A 19460-nucleotide genomic window follows, 5' to 3' on the forward strand; every position below is an offset into this window, starting at 1 on the left:
GGGATATCTGCTCACTGGGAAGAGCTATGGACAGCTTCAAAGGAGGAGAAATTCAGATTACAGAGAGTATAGAAGAAATATTCAGGTCACTCTCTAGAGAGAAAATAAGCATTAAAGAAAAAAAATTTCTGCAGAGCATCCCCCAGTTGTCCCTTAGTGACATTGTAAGAGTCAATATTGTAACTGAAATACCACAACTAGGAAACAGAAGCAGTAGTTGTTAGCAAAGCTTAACTCACATTAGTTGAGTAGAGGTCAGAGACTAATATCATGGTAAATCCACATTCTGTACATTTGGTGCATTATTTCTGTCTGTATGTGGCAGATAAATTGCCCAACATCAGCTCCTCTATAGAAAGTAGACACTCCTTTATTTCTTAGTACTACAAAATACATTAATAGAGGACTCTAATCAAGCTGTGATGATTGCTGAGCTTTACTGACACCTACCTTGTGCCATTTTAAGAAGCTTCACAGATACTCGATGTTGGGCCTGAATGAGCTCCAAGTGTAAATCCACAACAAAATCATAACCTGTTTCTGTCTGAGAATTACCACATCCCAAAACAGAATTTAAATTCTCACCATTTGACTCCACCTAACAGAGAGGAAGTGGCAATTAAATGAACACAAACTGTAATTACTTAGCTTACTGCATTTATCTTGATATTGATATTATTATTATGCAGTAAACTGACAAACACTGAAATTTGTCATACCTGTGCAACATGCAGTCATTTGAGAAAGCATGAAACAGATTGACTAGACAGAAAGCATGGATAACAGTCAAAGAAAACTAGAAAATAGCCTGAGAATCAATAAGAAAGTAAATTAATAATAAATATGAAGCTGAAGAAAAAATTGTTTTATTGTGTTACTATTCCACAAAACAAAAATCAGATTGAAGAATGAGAATATTTAGGAAGTCTGAACTCCCCTCAACAGCAAAAATTAGTTTTAATAATAAACAGTTGCAAGCAATAAATACGAACAAGATTTCTGCTTTTATTTTATAGGAAAAGGCTAAACATAATTATTATTTCCAAATGAATAAAGCAAAGAAAGCCTAAAATAATTTATATTTTTTAGTGAAAGAGAAAAGTGCTATTTCTACTACACAGATTTACATTTTCTTTTACTACACAGATTTACATTTTCTATTCTTACATGAGGCAAGAAGGTGAGGTACTTTTTATAATGCTAAGGTTTCTAGGTATGAATAAAATACTAAGTTTGTGTCATCAAAATTCAATATTTTGTTTATTGATTTTGTTGCAGGGTAGATGTTTGTAGAGTTTACCTTTGTACAGCAGTTGTCAAATATCGACTTTCCATCTGGCACAAGGGTCACCAAGTAGGATGTGTTCATTTCATTAATTGCTTTTTCAAGACATTCATAAGCAACTTGTAACTGTTCTATAGGACTTTTCTGAAATTAAAACACATAAAACCACACTTTGTGGGATAACAACGTTAAAAGCTGTAACATGGACTATCAAAAGTGAAGTGCTATTATTTTTAGCTGATGCAGTTTAAACTCAGTCAGATAACCTTTACATAGGCATTGCTCCCCATGTTTTCATAGATGTATACCAATGTTTTAAATTTAAAGTTATTTTAATTTATTTAGGACTGATTTTCCTTCAGCTCTCGTAAAACATTTTACTATCTCAGAGAGTTACTTACAGCAGAATGAAACTGAATTTAGAGAATTAAGTTGACAGTGTTTTACACAAGCAGCTTTCCAAGGTTCCACTAGATGTTGAAAAGGAAACACTAACTTGTCAAAAAACACCCTTAAGTGGGCAGTCACTGAATTAAAGGTTCTCCATGTGTTTAAGCATTAAGATTAATATCCCAGATCCTCAGAAGAATCTATGACTTTTCCTCTTAATGTGTTTTAGTAGTTAATTTTGAACTATTTGACTGAAAGTTCTGCAAAGTGCTGAGCACTGAACTCACTGGACCAAGCAAGGAAACTCAGGATGTTCCATCTATTCCACATCACCGCCATTACAAAAACAAACAAGCAAAAGCACAATGCAAAATACTGTCCTAAATGACACAAGGAATATAGTTTATATGAGCATTTAAAAACTTGCAATCGAACTAAGCATAAAAATAGTGGAAATCAGTATGATCATACTGGAAAATAGTTTCAAATCAAACTTCTGTATCACTAATTACTTAAAAAGATTACAGGAAAATTTTGAGATTTTATTTGAGAAAATACCTTTGCTTTTCCTCTACACTAGCCTGAGTGTGTGAAACATTTCAGCTTTATAAAGCTAAATGCCAAATTGTATTAAATGCTTCAAGCAGAAATAAGTGTTCTTATGCTATTCAAAAATGCTGTATTAATTAAAAATTAACTAGACATTACCATCAGTATTTCAGGAATATCACACGTTTCATCTTGCAGGGAAGAGACACTTCTACTCCCTTTTTCATAGAAAGAAAATCAGAAAGTGAAAATTAAATATGGTCAGCAAATCTCAGTACCATTTGATTAGCCCTACTACTAACTTAAAAGTCGGGCAAAAAAAGTAGGGCTTCAGCAGTTGACTATGAGACATAATTGTGAATTGAAAAGCTTTTTGAAGTTTAAATGCAATAGCTACATATATACAATTACATCAACTCAGTGTATCATTATCCAATAATGTAGTATTTTTAGATGTACCCTATTTTTCATAGCAACATTATATCCAAGACAATGAAACCTGGACTTATTTTGTTGTTCCTCACATTGTTATAACAGTCATATCTATTTTCCATCATTAAATCACTTAAGCTCTATTGTTGTCTAATTCACAGTGGGTTTAATGCTAAATTTAACTTACAGGAGGATTTTTAAATATATGAGGTCACATTTTTATTATATATACTATTTTAATTTAATACTTCTTGAGGGGTATTATCACCTTTTTGACATTCATTTGGATTGTTTGAATTATTTTAATTTATAAAGAATGCATGCAGAACTGTGCTTTCCTTTTCAAAGCAAGAGGAAGCAGTTTCTTTGTTCTTGGTTACAGCTCTCTAGCCTGTTAAAATTTTAGAGGGACAACCTGCTAGTCAGTCCTGTACTCCTTGCACCACTTTCACCTGTTTATTTCTGATTGTTCACTGTTTCTTTCTTACAAAGAGAAACAATCTACATTCATCCAACATTCATTCAGCAAAAGAACTCTTTCCAGTATAAGCATGTGCTTGACTATTTATCAGCCTGTTTTGACGAATGACTCCTATCAATTTAGCTTTTTTTTGCCACCAAAAAGATATATTTAAACTGAATGAAAAGAATAGCAGTGATGCTACAATGAGGACTCATCCAATCTCTGTTAAAATAGTATGATTTTCATAATATCACAGAAAACTATACCTACTCTACCTTTATAATGAGTGGTAGCATTCTGAGATTTTGTTTTACTTTCAAAAGAGGAAGAGCGTTTGTCATTCTCCTCCATTCTTAAATATTTTCTAAAAGGGTCCATAAAAGCTACTCTAGTTAGCATCAAACATGATGAGAACAACATTTCATATTCAAAGATCGTACGTCCACAAGAGTGAACTTTTTAAAGTATGTCTAAATATTCATACTTTACAGCATTACTCAGGTTTTGGAAGGAAATTTGTTTCTGTGATTGTGACTGCATTACATCCCAATAATGTCAGCCAAGTTAAGTTCGATTTCAAAGACAATTGAATTCCTATATGAAAATCAAGACTTGTTTAGACAAGAGATCCAAATTAATGCCCCTAATAGAAGCAAAAGTCTCAGTATGACCTCAATATTTCACTCTTCCCTTTGGCCTGTCACTAGTCAACCAGCACTTGAATGCTCTCCATGAACTACAGCACATATTGTCTTCTGCCCAGGCAATATTCAGAGAACATATGAGTGGTCTGAGGCCTCTCTGGAGGGGCTGAGAGCCACGTTGGAGACTTGTGGGGAGGGTGGGTCATAGGAGATGTGAATCAAAAAGGGGTTACTTCAGTAGAACTGGAAATCTAAGAAAATAAGGCACCAAAACCTTTTTAAAATAGGTTTCATTAGCTCTGGTTATGGATAAAATTGTGTGTACAAAAAAATTACTATTTTATTCTCAACAATCTCTTCACAATAATTTTTGAACAGGTGTATTTCTTCAGGTTTTCAACTCAGAACAGTCATTCTTGAAAGAAAACTAAATTTTTGTTGAAGGCTTTACCTTTTTTTTCCTTAGATTTACGTGTAGAATCAGCTGCATTTTCCAATATTGCAGTTAGCCATAAGGTTATCTCTGCATGCATTACAATATCAGTGTCTGCCACACTGTTCTTCTGAATTATTTCATTTATTATCCATAGTATGTGAACCCACTAAAAATGGGGTTAGGGAGAAGAGAAGAATCAAGACAGAGTTAAAACAATTTCTTTTTTTTTTTTTTTTTTTTTTTTTTTTAGATATTTATGCATTGCAGAGGTAGACAGGGTTTTGCACACATTTAAAATATTCATAAACATGAACACAATCTTTCTTGGGTTTGGATTCTTTTTTTGAATGCCACCAGACTAAGATGCTAAATTTGTGCTGCTCCAAATGCCCTATTTCTTCAGACAGCAGATTTTTTTTATTTTAGAATATTCTTTAATTATTACTTTAGAAAGGTTTATGGATGTTCTACAGGCAAAACTTTTAGCAATTTTGACTAATTGCCTCTCATTTGTCCCTATACCCTTCCACTGAAACAGGATAAAAGAGACATGAATGCTTCTGTTGGACACACAGAGGAAAGCAACCATACACCCCTTCTGGTGAATATCTGAAGAATTTCACTATGGGGATCAGGACCACAAAATGAACTTCCCCAGAAACTCGTTCCCATCAACTGGCAGCTTAGAGAAACTAGTGTAAATTACCCTTCAGAGGACTGCTTTCACCAAAAGACTGTTCACTATTTTAGCTTCTTGGCACCATGGACAAATGGCAGAGCATGTGCTACTGTACTGGGACAAGGCTGAGATTTTTTGATACTGGAATGTGGGAGCACAGCATGTTCAAACTGTATATACAAGCCATATTTTCAGTGAAGAAGATTTATACACATTTTACCATAAGAAAATGTACTAGGACTGGATACCAGTATTTTATCCACATTCATATTAAGAGAAATACATTATAATAAAGTACTTGGTAAGCTTTGTGTTTGTGGATGTATTTTAAGAAGTCACTTCCACTCATCTGGATTCGCTGAAGTCCCATTTTACACTTCTGCCACAAAAACTTTATCACATCAACAAGTATTTCTTTGTCTGGTTTGATATTCTGGAAAGAATAAACAATGTAATTTTAAAAATAGGTATGTGTATAAGCACTGTCAAAACACTCTGTACATAAACAGATGAACAGTCTCAAATTTTTTCAAAGTAACCACACAAAAAAAGCCATAATGACAATCAACTGTCTTATAAGGGATGAAAACATTTAGAAAGCTTAAGAAATATTTTTAAGTATTTTCTGGCAGACCAGCCAAGCTTTTCTTCTACCATCAATAAAAGTGGTTTTAGAGGTGGCTGGGGGGGGGGGGGGGGAGGGGGGGAGGGGAAGGAGAAGGGGGGTGTTATTTCTTTTTTATTGCCAAGCTCTTAACAGTAATACAGACAAGGAAAGCAGTGAGATCAAAATTACGTGGGAGAGGCAAGAAAATAAATTTTTAAATTAAATTTTTTATTTTTTAGTACAGTATTTAAATATTTGCAGAAGATTAGTCTGCTTCATTTTGCATTGCCAAAGTCCATGTGTTGTTGGTGCATCTCTGATGAAGGAGCAGTCAAGAATAACTTAACTAGAAAAACTAGGCTGGAGTGAATATCTAACAACTGAAGAAAATGTTAAAACACATCTGCATCTTGTGAAAAGAAAAATTAACAAATTCAAAACTCTTTTCAGTTAGCCTCCTAATTAAGCCATTTTAAAAGGCAATAGAGCCCACCTACACTGTGTTACACATGTTCTGAACAGTGAATAAGGATCAGTCATACATCTTAATTGCCATATATACCCAAGTTCATAGAATCATAGAATTGGCTGGGTTGGAAGGGACCTCAGAGATCATCAAGTCCAACCCTTGATCCACTCCCACTGCAGTTCCCAGACCATGGCACTGAGTGCCACATCCAGTCTCTTTTTAAATATCTCCAGGGATGGAGAATCCACCACTTCCCAGGGCAGCCCATTCCAATGTCTGATCACCCTCTCAGTAAAGAAATTCTTTCTAATGTCCAACCTAAACCTCCCCTGACACATCTTGAGACCGTGCCCTCTTGTCTTGCTGAGAGTTGCCTGGGAAAAGAGACCAACCCCCACCTGGCTACCCCCTCCTTTCAGGGAGTTGTAGAGAGTGATGAGGTCTCCCCTGAGCCTCCTCTTCTCCAGGCTGAACAGCCCCAGCTCCCTCAGCCTCTCCTCATAGGATCTGTGCTCCAGTCCCTTCACCAGCCTGGTTGCCCTCCTTTGGACCTGCTCCAGGACCTCAATCTCCTTCCTAAACTGAGGGGCCCAGAACTGGACACAGGACTCAAGCTGTGGCCTCACCAGGGCTGAGTACAGGGGCAGAATCACTTCCCTGGACCTGCTGGCCACGCTGTTCCTGATACAGGCCAGGACCAGTATCTCAGGTATAATGAAACTTACGTGTTATATCCACCCTATCTGTACACACATATATGTAGAAGGTTAAGACTTCAGTACTATTATTATTGAGAAACGGAGAGGCAGGAAAAAAAAACTGAAAAAGTAGTAAATCAAGATGTCTTTTGCTATTTATTTGGTGGCAGCAAGGTGCTAGATTGGCTCAGCTCTATCATGTAATGTCACCAAAAGTGAATTCATTGTTAGTCAGGGGAGAATTTGTCTTTCTTTACCACACAGGTTAGGTTCTGAGGAGATCTGTGGGAAACTGTACAAGAACCAGAACAATTTAAACTCAGATAACCTGCCTCTATAATGCAGTGGTCATATAAAAAAATGACAAATCATGTTATCTATAGGTATAACTACCACACAGGCAGGATATTATGATTGAAAATATCAAGCTGAAGTTAAAAAGATGTGTGGCCCAGTTAGATTCTAACTGGGGCATTATTCAAATTATATCTAAAATTAATTTTGCAGTTAAGACATAAAAAAGCAGAGCACATTCTTTCTAAGGACAGTTTTCATCAGTCTTTTGAATTATTCTGTAGTACAGACTTCAGCACAAAGTCTCACTCTTTGTTTTTGTTGTTGCTGCTTCTTATTGGTTTGTTTGCAGTGAGAATTTATACTAAATTGCAGACATATCACTGCTATAAAGGTATTATCATTCCTTAGGATCACTGCTTCCATTTCCATAAATATTGCAGAAATGTTTCCTACAGCTGAGAACCTATATCTAATACCAGAAACTTGATCTCTGCTTGATTTGTTGAAACATGCAATTATTTCTATCATATTCCAAATGGATTCAGTATCTATTAAACATTTTTAAGTAGCCAGAGTATAGAGCATCAACAAAACTTCTTTAAAATTGAAACAAATACTATTTTTTTAAATCAAAAATTTATCACATCTTATCCATGTTTTTTTTTTTTTTCATTTTTGCTATTTCATGTTTGCAGCTTGTTAACCATGCAACTGATTCCTTTAATGCTGAATGATATCCATTCATTTTAGCTTATATGATTCATTCAGAAGCAATTTTATTATACCTGTTCAGGTGTGGAAACAGAGGATAAAACTGTTGTTGCCAAAATCATAAGATCATGAGGAGGATCTCCATAATCTATATTCAAAGTTTCTAGAAAAGGAAGAAAAGGAAAGTCAAGATGTTACTTCTAGGTTGAAAACATCTGAGGGGAATTCACTTACCAATTTATGCCAGTAGATAATAGGATCTAGGAAACAGTAGATTAAAAGGGGACAGATACTCCCAAGTTTATTAATTGCAGTGAAAAGTCAGCATTTCTACTTTTGGAAACAGAAAGTTTTCCAGATATCTGCAGGTTTTTTGGAATGTCATGGAATTAAACTACAGTTGTCTAGTAATTTTTTCTTGCTTTGATGTCAAGAAATTTTACAAGGATGCAAAAATATTTGAAATGCAAACACAGCTAAAACTTAACAACACTCACTTCTAAATGCTTGCTTCTTTTCAGAACCATAAGGCATCATAGCTTCTTTGGCATCATTGCCACTAATAGAAAAAGTGTGTTTAGGTTTTCTTGGAAATAGTAAAGTTTGCATCAGTGCAAGAAGTTTGAGTTCCATTTCAGCTTTCTTCCATGTTGGGTCATCTTGAGCCTAATTGGAAGAGAACAAAAATCCCAAAACAACAGAAATTTGTCTTAAACATAGGTACTTTGACCAATTTTTCTTATCCTCATAAGAAAAGACAACATAAAGTCTAAATAGCATCTGGATTACCTGAAGAAAATTAAAAACAAATTCAATAGCAGAATCAAACACATCCCACTCTTCATAGCTAAAAGCTAATTTTATGAATTTCACAGCTGCATCTCCAGACACTCCCTTTCCTCCTGCAGTGACGACAAAAAACATTTTATCATTTAAAAAATATTTTTATATGGAGTTTTATCTTTCTTACTTACATGTGTTTTTTTAACAGTCAGAATAATCTTGAAGGATGTTTTAATAGCTCCACAAGAAACAAGAGCTTTATCATATTTCTGTAATGTCTGTACTTAAATACTACCTTAATAACATACCTGCAATGTCCTGTTACATGCCAAAGAGGCTGCACTATTATTGATAACAATGTACCTTAGTAAAGACTATCAAGGAGCTTGTCCTTTCTGTTGCAGAAAGAGCTTAAGTCTGGGTATCACCCCATAATGACACTTCTTACATGAAATTTAGTTTCAAAAATGCATAGAAAAAAAAAATTGCACACTGTCTTGCAAGACAGGCGAGTGTTTCTCATTACTGTATCAGAAAACGTGCATGTACACAAGGTGAGTCTATTTTATCACTCTTCAAGTTTATCCGAACCACAGTAAAAGCAGAACAGGGATTTCCAGGTCCTTGGAACTCTAAGCAAGTTCTTCATGTCTTAGCTAATATGTTCAGTGGTGTTCTGCAGTCCTAAGAATATGCCACAGTCATTGCTATATCACCTGGGCACTCAGCTAACACACCTTAGTAACATTAACTTAGTAATAGTTGTTATTTTCCAAAGCAGCACAGTGATTGGCCCAAGGATTTTAACAAGCTTATGACATTCCTTCTAGTACTGCATCCTACTTCTCTTCCATGAGAATGTATAAGGACATTGTTGCAGGATTTGGCCATTGAATCACTGGTTAGGGGAAATAACATATCTAGATGAACTGTTATGTGATTAGAATGTCCACACATTACTATTTAATAACTATTTAAATATTTAAGTAACACTTGTGTTAAGAAAATCATAATGATATCTCTATGTAATTCCTTTAAACACCTTAAGAATGCACAAATAAACAAGCACATCTTGTGCAAAGAGGATAGGATTTTGCAGTCCCTTTATGCATAGAACTGCTACTAACATGAACATTAATTCTGCTTATCAAGTATTTGTATTACTAGGTACAGAATCCTTTGGAAATTTAAAACGAATTTACCTGTTAGTATTAAGTGCAAAAGGCTTGATGATGCATTAATTATACCAAAATGATCAGTGCAATGACTTCCTTGAATATCAGTGCTGCTCTCTCCACCTTTATAGTAGAAAATCCATGACATTAGTTTACATTGTACTTGACTTATCAGTAGTCATATCAAGAAAATGATTCTGAAGTGTACTTAGTCTCTACAAATTCTTTTATCAACAAAGTATCTCTGTGCCTATGGCTATACTCAGTCAATAGCCCAGAAAAAAAAAAGGTTTGGAAGGAATCATCAAGTCCAGTGTTTTTGTCAAGTTTTCAAATCTAAGTCTGATGGTTTTTGGTTTTTTTTTTTTTAAGTATATGAAACACCATGGTGTGCTGACCTTGCCTGGCTTCCAGACCCTGCCTCACTGGCTCTCTCTCTCTCTTCCCCTCCACAACACGACAAAGGGAGAAAGTAACTTGGAGAAGCTTGTGGGTTGAGACAAAGACAGTTTAATAAGAAAAGCAAAAGCTGTGCATGCAAGCAAAGGGGAAAAAAAAAAACTGGGGAAAAAAAAAAAAGAAAGAAAGAAAAAAGAAAAAAAAGGAGAAAAAGAAAAAAAAGAAAAAAAATTTAATCACTGTTGTCATAGGCAGCTGTCTAGCCACTTCCAAGAAAGCCAGACCTCAAGATCCACAGCAGTTCCTTGGGAAGACAAATACCATAATAACTGATGTGCTCCCATCCTCTCCCTTAGTGTGACATCAGATGGTATGGAATAGCTGTTGGTTGAATTCAGGTCATCCATCCCAACTATGACCTCTCCTAACCTTTTGCCCACCCCCAGCCTATTGGCCTTTGTGAGGAGGAGGAGGGTTGGAGAGTTAGCCTTGATGTTGTGCAAACACTGCTCAGCAATGGCCAAACATGGGTGCTTTCCCAAAAAACACTATTTTAGCCACAAATGTAAGGCATAGCACTATATATGGGCTGCTATGAAGAAAGTGAACTTCATCTTGTTGAGGAAACGTGTAAATTACTGTAGATTTCTACTAATACAGAAGACAATAGATATTGGCCCAGTTTTTTAATCTTAAATTTTATGAAGATTACCTGCTTTTACAGATGCTAATGTTAAAAATGAAATGGCAAAGGAAAAACTAATACAACAGAGGTCTTGGCTGTTCACCAACACTCTACTTCTTTCTGCTGTTACCTGTGAGGATTTCCAGTCCTGCAAAAAAAAGCTCTGAAATGACATCACGAACTTCAGTTTCATCAGGAGCAGGTGTATCAGGGCACAACACACGCCTGCTACTATCAGACAGAGCTTCCAGGATGGCAAGGAACTGAGCTGCAGCACCTTCAAACATTTCTGTCAGCAGCTGTTCAGTGGTGGTGCGAGGCCATGCCAACTATGTAAGAAAAAGCAATGTAAGCCTTGTAATATTTAAAGTGAGTTACAACAAGGCAGAATTTCTTCTAAAACAGCTCTCCACCAAAAAGTACATTTTTAAAACAGAAAACAACATACTGGAAAATATATTGTGTTACAAATTTTGTTATTCAAAGGCATACCAAAGCCTCATGCTAAGTGCTGTAACTTCATAGCCACAACGTGCACTGCTGCATGGTATTTTCTTTAGAAAACATTAGAACAAACAGTATAAGTAAAAGTATTAAGGCCATGTAGTTTAGGGCATCCAGATCTCTATATATAATGATACTGTCTTGACCATAACAAACCATAAATTATTTTTCTATAGCTATTTTCAAAAATTCTACGTACTTTGCAGAAAATCAGAGAAAAATCAGGATGCTAAGCACTGCCATGTAAGCAAAACACTATTATATTCCTCACTTGCATATTTCAAACAAACCAGTACGTTTATATGTGCAAACCTCACATACTTAAATATACTGAGGTTTGGGCCCTTTCTTTCTTTCTTTTGGCCATTGTCTCTCTCTAATTTGAGGTATCTTGCAGAAAATTAAGTGGCTTGCAAAAAAAATGTCACAAGACTTGAGAGTTCTCCAATGTAGGTATTAAAAAAAAAATTAACTACAGTAGCTTTGATTCAAAGAACCCCTTTATCTTCACAGTAATTTAACCTACCAGGGAAAACCCAGGACCCTCATACACTCAGTATGAATTTGAACAAGATTTATCCTATACTTATTGCTAACATAATTGCTAAAATATAGAACATGCTAGAACATTCAGTATTTTCTAAAGTAGTAATTCCTCCATCTTTCTTCAAGTTTGTTCTGAATTTTAATAATAGTGTTAAACGTAAAATCAAAAGAATAAAACTTCTTCCTTTGAATAGTACCACATGTATTAAGCAGAATTTTATCACACAGTCATCATATGCAAACTGTAAACACAGAGAAGGATTTCAGACTTACATTCTGTGCTTCTTTCAAGCTAACTTTTAACTTAGGTCGAAACCAATCTTCTGGCTTCCTTCTGGATTCATATACTGCTCTCTTGAAAATCATTACAGACATCTGACACAAAGAAAAAAGTAGTAAATAACTGCATTATATGTTCTATACACAGGGACTGTAACTGTTTATAATGAATTGCAGAATTATACCTTTATAGTGGCCTCTACAAAAGAGGCTTTTGTCTCTGAATTGTCCCGTGAAGGATTGGTATTTTCTAATTGCTTCAGTTCATAAATCTGAATCAGACCACGTCGAGCAAATATCTGTCCAAAGTATTAAAAAAAATATATACTTTGTTTTCATATTCTGTACATAATTTTTTAGCATCGTATCATTCTTGACTACTGACAACTTCAAAAAGCTGCAGTGAAAGCTAGGTCATGAACAACAATTGAAAACAAAACCTTTGCAAAACACTGTATATTTTCATGAATGCTTGCAAACACTTAATGCTACATCTATGCACTTCTATATATGGCTATAGTACAAAGTTCTAATGCATTTAAATTGTAATTGATTACTCATTTACATGTGGGAACGCTCCTCCACTTCACAGTTAAATTTTGGAATATGGGCAGAACTCTAAATACATATTAGGTTGGACATTATTTAACATTTATTAGCAATACATTTAGGTTGGACATTAGAAAGAATTTCTTTACTGAGAGGGCAATCAGATATTGGAATGGGCTGCCCTGGGAAGTGGTGGATTCTCCATCCCTGGAGATATTTAAAAAGAGACTGGATGTGGCACTCAGTGCCATGGTCTGGTAACTGCAGCGGTAGTGGATCAAGGGTTGGACTTGATGATCTCTGAGGTCCCTTCCAACCCAGCCAATTCTATGATTCTATATAATCTGATCATAAGCACAAATATTTAGATAACAATTTATTTCCCATTTAATTCCATCTGAAATGCTGTGCATGGTAAATCAATATACCTCTCCATGAATGCTGTCTTGACAATCAAAATAACACTGAGAAACTGCAGTGTACAGGGTGGCTCTCCACGTCAGATAATGCACAGATAAGAGCGGAATGGATGATTCCATACACATACTGGCCCACAGTAAGTATTCCAGGACCTGTATTGAAGAAATTCAGTTTCAAGCTGGATGCATTCTAAACTATATAAATATACTAAAGGACATATATAAAGATTTACCCTCAACTGGTCATACAAATTAAAAGGGGTGGGGGAGATCACAGAAATTGTATTAAATTTTAATATGTTTCATTGACTACAAAGCACTCCTCCTGCATATTTTTGCTTCTCATCTGAAACTATGGCCAAGCATAAAACTTTTTAGTCTCCAAGCTACCTTAACCACTCCAGTTCACTATAGCCTTTCCACCCCCAAAAGAGGTCCTGCCTTTACCTCTCATCTGCCCTTGTTTTGAGAACTCTCTCTCTGTCAGCTCTAGTGATCTTTATTTTCCATGCTAGTTTTCAGCAAGATCAGCAAGCTTATTTGGGACCCAATGGGGTCTGCCTGATTAATTTACATCCATGGAACTAGACCATTGGATCTTAACTTTAGGGCTAACACAGTTATTGCAGCAGTCTAATTTTTTTTAATTAGTCCTACTAAACTGATTAAACAGTATCTTCTCCTTGTATTGTCTTTGGGTCAGCTGTTCCCTCAGGTACACAGCATATGCACAACCCGAGTCCTAAAGTAATCATTATACAGATTTTCCTTTTGTCTGAATTTCAAGAATCTGAAATACCGATGATAAATTCCTCTGTTTCCTGTATAGTAAACACCTGAATACAATGGAGGTTAAAAATCACTTCTGATTACAATAAATGATGCTGAAAGACATAAAATCTTTCCTGCTCAATGCAAGATTAATAAACCAACAGATGAGAAAATACACCGGATTAAGCAAAAAGTAAATCTAGCACAAGCAAAAATTACATTACCAGTTAAAAAGCAAAGGGCAGCAGGGAAAGGCCAGCTGATTTTTAACGAGTATTTACAGCAGAAAAGGTAGCCACCAGGTGTCAGCACATTCCCACATTTTACCAAGCGAAAGAACAATTCTTGGGGAAAAAAAAGGGATCTGAAGCCCTCCGAAGCAGTCAAAAAAATCCCATTTCAAATACCAGCATGACATCATGCTGGGCTTCATTCCACAGTTGATGAAGAAGTGGAGTAAGGAAGGCTTAAAAATTGCCCATTTTGCAACCTAGACAATTTATTCCCTTGTGACAAAGAGCTACTGTTGGCAATGACAATGAAACACAAAAGGCAGGATACAGCGTTATGCAAAATACAGGCACATTCTCCCATCTTGTCTAAATTTTCCAGATGTTTTTCTTTGCTTTGCCATACCTTAGCAGACTGACCTATTGTCATCAAATGCCTGCATATGGTGTAAATGTGAATGGTACCTGCAAAAACAAATTAAAATAAATAGCAAGCTATATAAATGTATGTAACTATATAAACTATATAAGTATATGAAGTATAAGGTCTATAATACTACATGAAATTTATTCTGCTAACCAACAAAAGCTTATTCTTACATCTGCTTCGTTACTTCCAGAGACTGAAAAAATAAATTTTTCTATAGCTACTTTCAAACTACAGATGAAGCCATTAAAGTCTTGGACAACACTAGCTTCAAAAATACCTACACAATGAAGTAATATAATAAAAGAATGAAATCTTTAAAATATACTGTATCAAATTTTTGTTAAGTTACAAATGGAGAGAAAAATCTTACTTTTAACCCCAAATGCCAGCCTCTATAAAACAAGTATTATCTCTACTCACAAATCTTACCTTACATGACTCTTTTAGCTGTCATGGCACTGTCCTGACAGGCAAACCCAGAACTGCATGATTTTAAGTATGATAAGTGAAACGAAGAAAACTGTGACTAGAGAGTTTTCCAAAATATCAAAGTGACTTATCCTGTCAAAAATTTAGGCTATGCTGCAAAATTGCTTTTCATAAATCAGCCCCCGAAACATAAAAGACATTGCAGTTCTGGAGGAAAAAAAAAAAAAAAAAAAAAAAAAAAGAGTGAGCCTATTATTCTGTCTGTATGAATGTTCAGAAAGGGACATCTGTGGGAGCAGGAGCCATCACAATGTCAACTGTCATAGAGGGTGTTATTATCCCAATAAGCAAGAATAGAACAAGCATTAGGAAATTTCTTTTTAACAGTCAAATCTGTAAAAAAGCACAAAATTTATTGCCAGAAATTGCAGAAAAATGCTCTGAAACTGAGTAAAATCTGAGCTATTGCCACTTTTAATTAGCTTCTTAGCTAGGCTTGGTAGAGACCTGTCCCACACACAGGCAGGAGACTTACAAATGGCAGGTGAGCATATTTTAATTTTAATTCTTCTCCCATAGAACAAGACAAATAAAAACCAGCTCAAAAATAGGGGCTGGGGGCCAATGATATTCCCAGCAAAACAAAATAATTTTGACCAGTTAAAGTTTGCAGAAATTAAATTTTCCAAAATCAAAACAAAAACACATCTCCTCAATTTATATTGCAACAGTTGATCGTAGAAAAAATAATTAATAATAGCCTTTTGACATTTGATTAAACACCATTGCCTTTCAAAGCAAAAAACACACTGTGATTGTTCTTGAAATAAAAGTCTTTATATATTATTCCTGTTTTTTCCGGTTCATGGAAGTTCAATTTTTTCTTCAATTTTTTTTCCTAATTCAAGCATTTATAAGTAGCATACTAAAATCATATAGAGATTCAAGTTCTTATATGCCATATGGTATTTTTAAAGCAGGTTTATTATTAACTCTACCCTTAAAGAACATAAAAAAAAAAAGACATAATGGCAAGCAACCATTTCCTACTGTTAGACCTGCAATCCCTTTCAAAAATAAAAAAAAAAAAACCAAAACCACACACACACAAAAACAAACTACAAGCCCAAAAAAAACTTATTATGCTCTAAGATTTGAGTTTATTAGTACATTCTAACCACAGCTATGATGAAAAATCTATTACTTTCTCAACAGCCCACCTGGAAAAGGGAGAGTATGTGGAAACTTGAGTGTAAAAATAACTTTAGAAAAACAAACAAACAAACAAACAAAAAAACCACAAAACCCTCCTCTGACTGAAGACAAACTAAAGGTTTATTCATGACCCTTAAGCTGGCCTTAAAGAATATGTATAGAGTTTAGTTCCATAGGTTGCTTAGCAAAAAAATTCAAATGGGAAGCCTGAGGTACCATTGTAGATAAGCCAACACAAATTCTCCTGAGGTAGAGCCAATTGCATAGTGAGTCGTAAGGAGGACAAGACATTGAAACAAGTCTGCAGGGACTCTTGATTCTGGAGATTTCTGTCACTGCTGCAAACCATCTGATAGATGCAAGTATTTCTCTCCTGCAAAGCACGGAACTAAAACACACGAAAACATATAGAGATAATATAGGTAGTTAAAATAGAGGCATATGTCAGTTTCACATCAGCAAAGTACAACAAAATGGTGAGCACTGAAAGACCCAGCATGCCAGCAAAAAAATCAACGTGACATTGAAATGAGCATTAGGATATGGAGAAAGTTCCCAAGCTTTAAGGTTGCTGTATCATTAGCCTGAGTCAGTTCCTGCTGCATCAGAGGATGAAAATGTGTGGAGTCAACTGGGGCTGCTGAAAGGGCCGTAGGGAGAAAGGATGGATGAGGCATTCAACTGATATTCAAAGAATCTGTCTTGAATTCCTGGCTTGTCTATAGATGTCCTCTGTAAATTATGGCAGTCTCGAACTTCTCTGCACTTCTCCATCTGTATCACAGATATCTTATTTATCACTCTTATCTGTTACTTTTCTACTGATGCATCATTCCTTCTCTTTTTTTTAAGACCTATCATAATGTGATCTCAGTCTTGTCTGGAGTTCAAAATCAGCTGAAGAAACCAACATGTGAGGAAATGAGCTAAGAGGGACACGGCCAGTCAGTACCTACCACCCCCTCAGAAGCCTACTAACCTGATAATATTTGACATTATATTAATTTTTGCAGTTAATTCACCAAAATTGGAAGTTTCAAGGCCTGGAACTCCATTTCTACGATTTAATAAGTGCTATATTACAGAACAAAATCTAGCCACAAAAACCTGGCAAAAAAATTACATAAAAAGCCTCTAGATGGAATCATTTGACACATTATCATTATCTATTTGCAGCTGCAGAGATCACTGTCAAGATAGATCCCATATCTCAAAATTTAGGGATATTTCAGTGTCTAAAGGCCAAGTTACAGAACAGGCATTTTAGTTGAGATGCATGATAACATCAAGCACTATGACTGATTCAAGGGCATAAAACCCAGGAGAATCCATCTCTGGAACTTCAAATTTTTTAACAAAGCATTTTTTAAAAACTAAAATAAAATGGATGAATATAGTCTTTGGTGATACTCTCTCTAGAAAGCTGGACTATGTATGAAAAAAACAAGTATAAACAGAGTTTCTCTTGTACCATGACACCTGCTTCTAGGTTTTAATCAAACTGCCTGCTTTTTTCTCCTCACTGAACACCTATTTACAATCTAACTCTCACTATAGGAATATAAATTTGATTAGCTTCACAGGAGAAGCCTTTAGTTTCCTTTTCTTGTTCTTGATGACAGAATATCATGGAATTGTTTGGATTGGAACTGACCTTAAATATCTCCAGCTTCCAACTGCCCTGCCATGGGCAGGAACACCTCCCCCTAGACCAGGTTGCTCCATCCAACCTGGCCTTGAACATTTCCAGGGATGGGGGATCCACAGCCTCCCTGGGCAATCTGATCCAAAGCCTCACCACCCTCACACTAAAGGATTTCTTCCTAAGTGGCATTAATTTATTTCTAAATGTCCACCATGTACCGTAAGCAGAGCTTCTCAGCAAAGAATTGCTTAGAGCAAAATCTAGCATGTTTTTAGCATTCCCCCTATATGTCCCATGGATAACAAATGCCAAATTGGAAGCACCTGCTTTGATAAGCAATTAACACAAAAGGATGCTAACATACTCTTGAGGTCACTTGGCTCCCCATAGAACTTAGAGCACTTACAAAACTATTCCTCATTCCGCCTCTTGCTCATACTGAGCAAATAATCTGTTGATAATAACACGATGCTGTATTTTTCCTATGTCATGTGCTTTTTTACTTGAGGTATTTTTGCATATTTATGGTACAAATTACAGTACGATGTTTTAATTCACTTGCATTCTTCCCAGTTTTACACCACGCCGCACAGAAATTTCTACAACTGCAGAACAAATGGACACTTATCAAATTTTGCCCACAGCCTCATTCTGACAGTGGTTAATAGCAAGTATTTCAGAGTTGCTGAAGTTGCAGCAGAGTTGCTGCTACAGACTCTCACAAAATAAGCCACTCAGAGAAAAATGCCTTTTTTAACATTAAGTTGACAGTGGCTGGTTTATGCCACAGCAGCATAAGTACTCATATCCTCTTAGAAATGTCCACCAGCTCTGGATGTTCATATCATACATATGAATTTAATCTCAACACAATCTGTGTCAATAAACTAATATAGACTAGTTAATATTAATATGAAGTAAATTTGTGGGAGATAAAATAGACTACTTGTTCTGAAGCTGTAAATGTCTTTTACAATTAAAAAAACCCAAAACAAACAAAAAAACCAAAAAACCACAAAAGACACACCTACCGTAAGTACTGCATATTTGTCTCTGAAACCATTTGGAAAAAAGGTAGATTTAAACTGATGCACATCATCAATTAAATCATCAAGGTCTGCAGAATAAAACCGCTGAAGGTATCTTCCATAGCACTGTACAAGTGCCAACTTATATTCCTGAAGAAGAAATAATATGGTTTCTCTTATAGTTTGCATATTACATTTGTTTCTATACAACATGCATTATTTTTATTAACTTTATGTGAAAAAGTATCAAGGCAAAAGCACAGCTGTAAGTAAAACACTGAAGTTTCATACAAAAGCTCAGCCATGTAATTTCTAATATGAATGCTCAGCATATGAAAGGTTGAAGTACTTAGAAGAATATCTTTTTGGTTTGGAAGTTTCTGTTCATTTCAACAATAAATATGACATATCAGAGAACAATTTTAAAGTACAATCCTGGGCTGATTTAATAAACTCCAAGTGTTCCTGGAATGTCCTGCAGCTTTGCAGTAGTAAAGATAATGATACTACACTTCTGAGAAAAGTACTTCATAAAGAAGAAATCTATAAACAATATACAGCCACCATCACTTCCCTCTCCCCTGTGTCCCTGATGTCAAAGCCCCTTGTACATAACAGCAGAGAGGAAGCAAAGAGGAAGATTAAGATGCACCAAAAAAAAAAAAAAAAAAAGAAAGAAGTGCCAACCAAAATTTACATATGACCTAGGAGTC

At 35.5% G+C, this 19460-nt stretch overlaps 1 protein-coding gene across 1 annotated transcript in view; it reads right to left on the reverse strand.

The window, feature by feature from the left end:
• Positions 1–19460, reverse strand: part of CFAP54 (cilia and flagella associated protein 54) — a 108517-nt gene that overhangs the window by 77445 nt on the left and 11612 nt on the right. Inside the window, exons 3-18 of the mRNA XM_071764486.1 lie at positions 18751–18897; positions 16287–16462; positions 14407–14461; positions 13009–13152; positions 12217–12330; positions 12026–12127; positions 10833–11031; positions 9646–9741; positions 8450–8562; positions 8158–8326; positions 7735–7823; positions 5177–5311; positions 4215–4365; positions 2384–2442; positions 1301–1429; positions 451–598 (exon numbers count right to left, since the gene is read on the reverse strand). Of these exons, the coding sequence (XP_071620587.1) occupies positions 451–598; positions 1301–1429; positions 2384–2442; positions 4215–4365; positions 5177–5311; positions 7735–7823; positions 8158–8326; positions 8450–8562; positions 9646–9741; positions 10833–11031; positions 12026–12127; positions 12217–12330; positions 13009–13152; positions 14407–14461; positions 16287–16462; positions 18751–18897 (2026 nt within the window). The remainder of the gene's footprint in view (positions 1–450; positions 599–1300; positions 1430–2383; positions 2443–4214; positions 4366–5176; positions 5312–7734; positions 7824–8157; positions 8327–8449; positions 8563–9645; positions 9742–10832; positions 11032–12025; positions 12128–12216; positions 12331–13008; positions 13153–14406; positions 14462–16286; positions 16463–18750; positions 18898–19460) is intronic.

This window comes from Heliangelus exortis, chromosome 1, assembly GCF_036169615.1.
Source record: "Heliangelus exortis chromosome 1, bHelExo1.hap1, whole genome shotgun sequence".
In the NCBI taxonomy this organism is placed as follows: Eukaryota; Metazoa; Chordata; class Aves; order Apodiformes; family Trochilidae; genus Heliangelus; species Heliangelus exortis.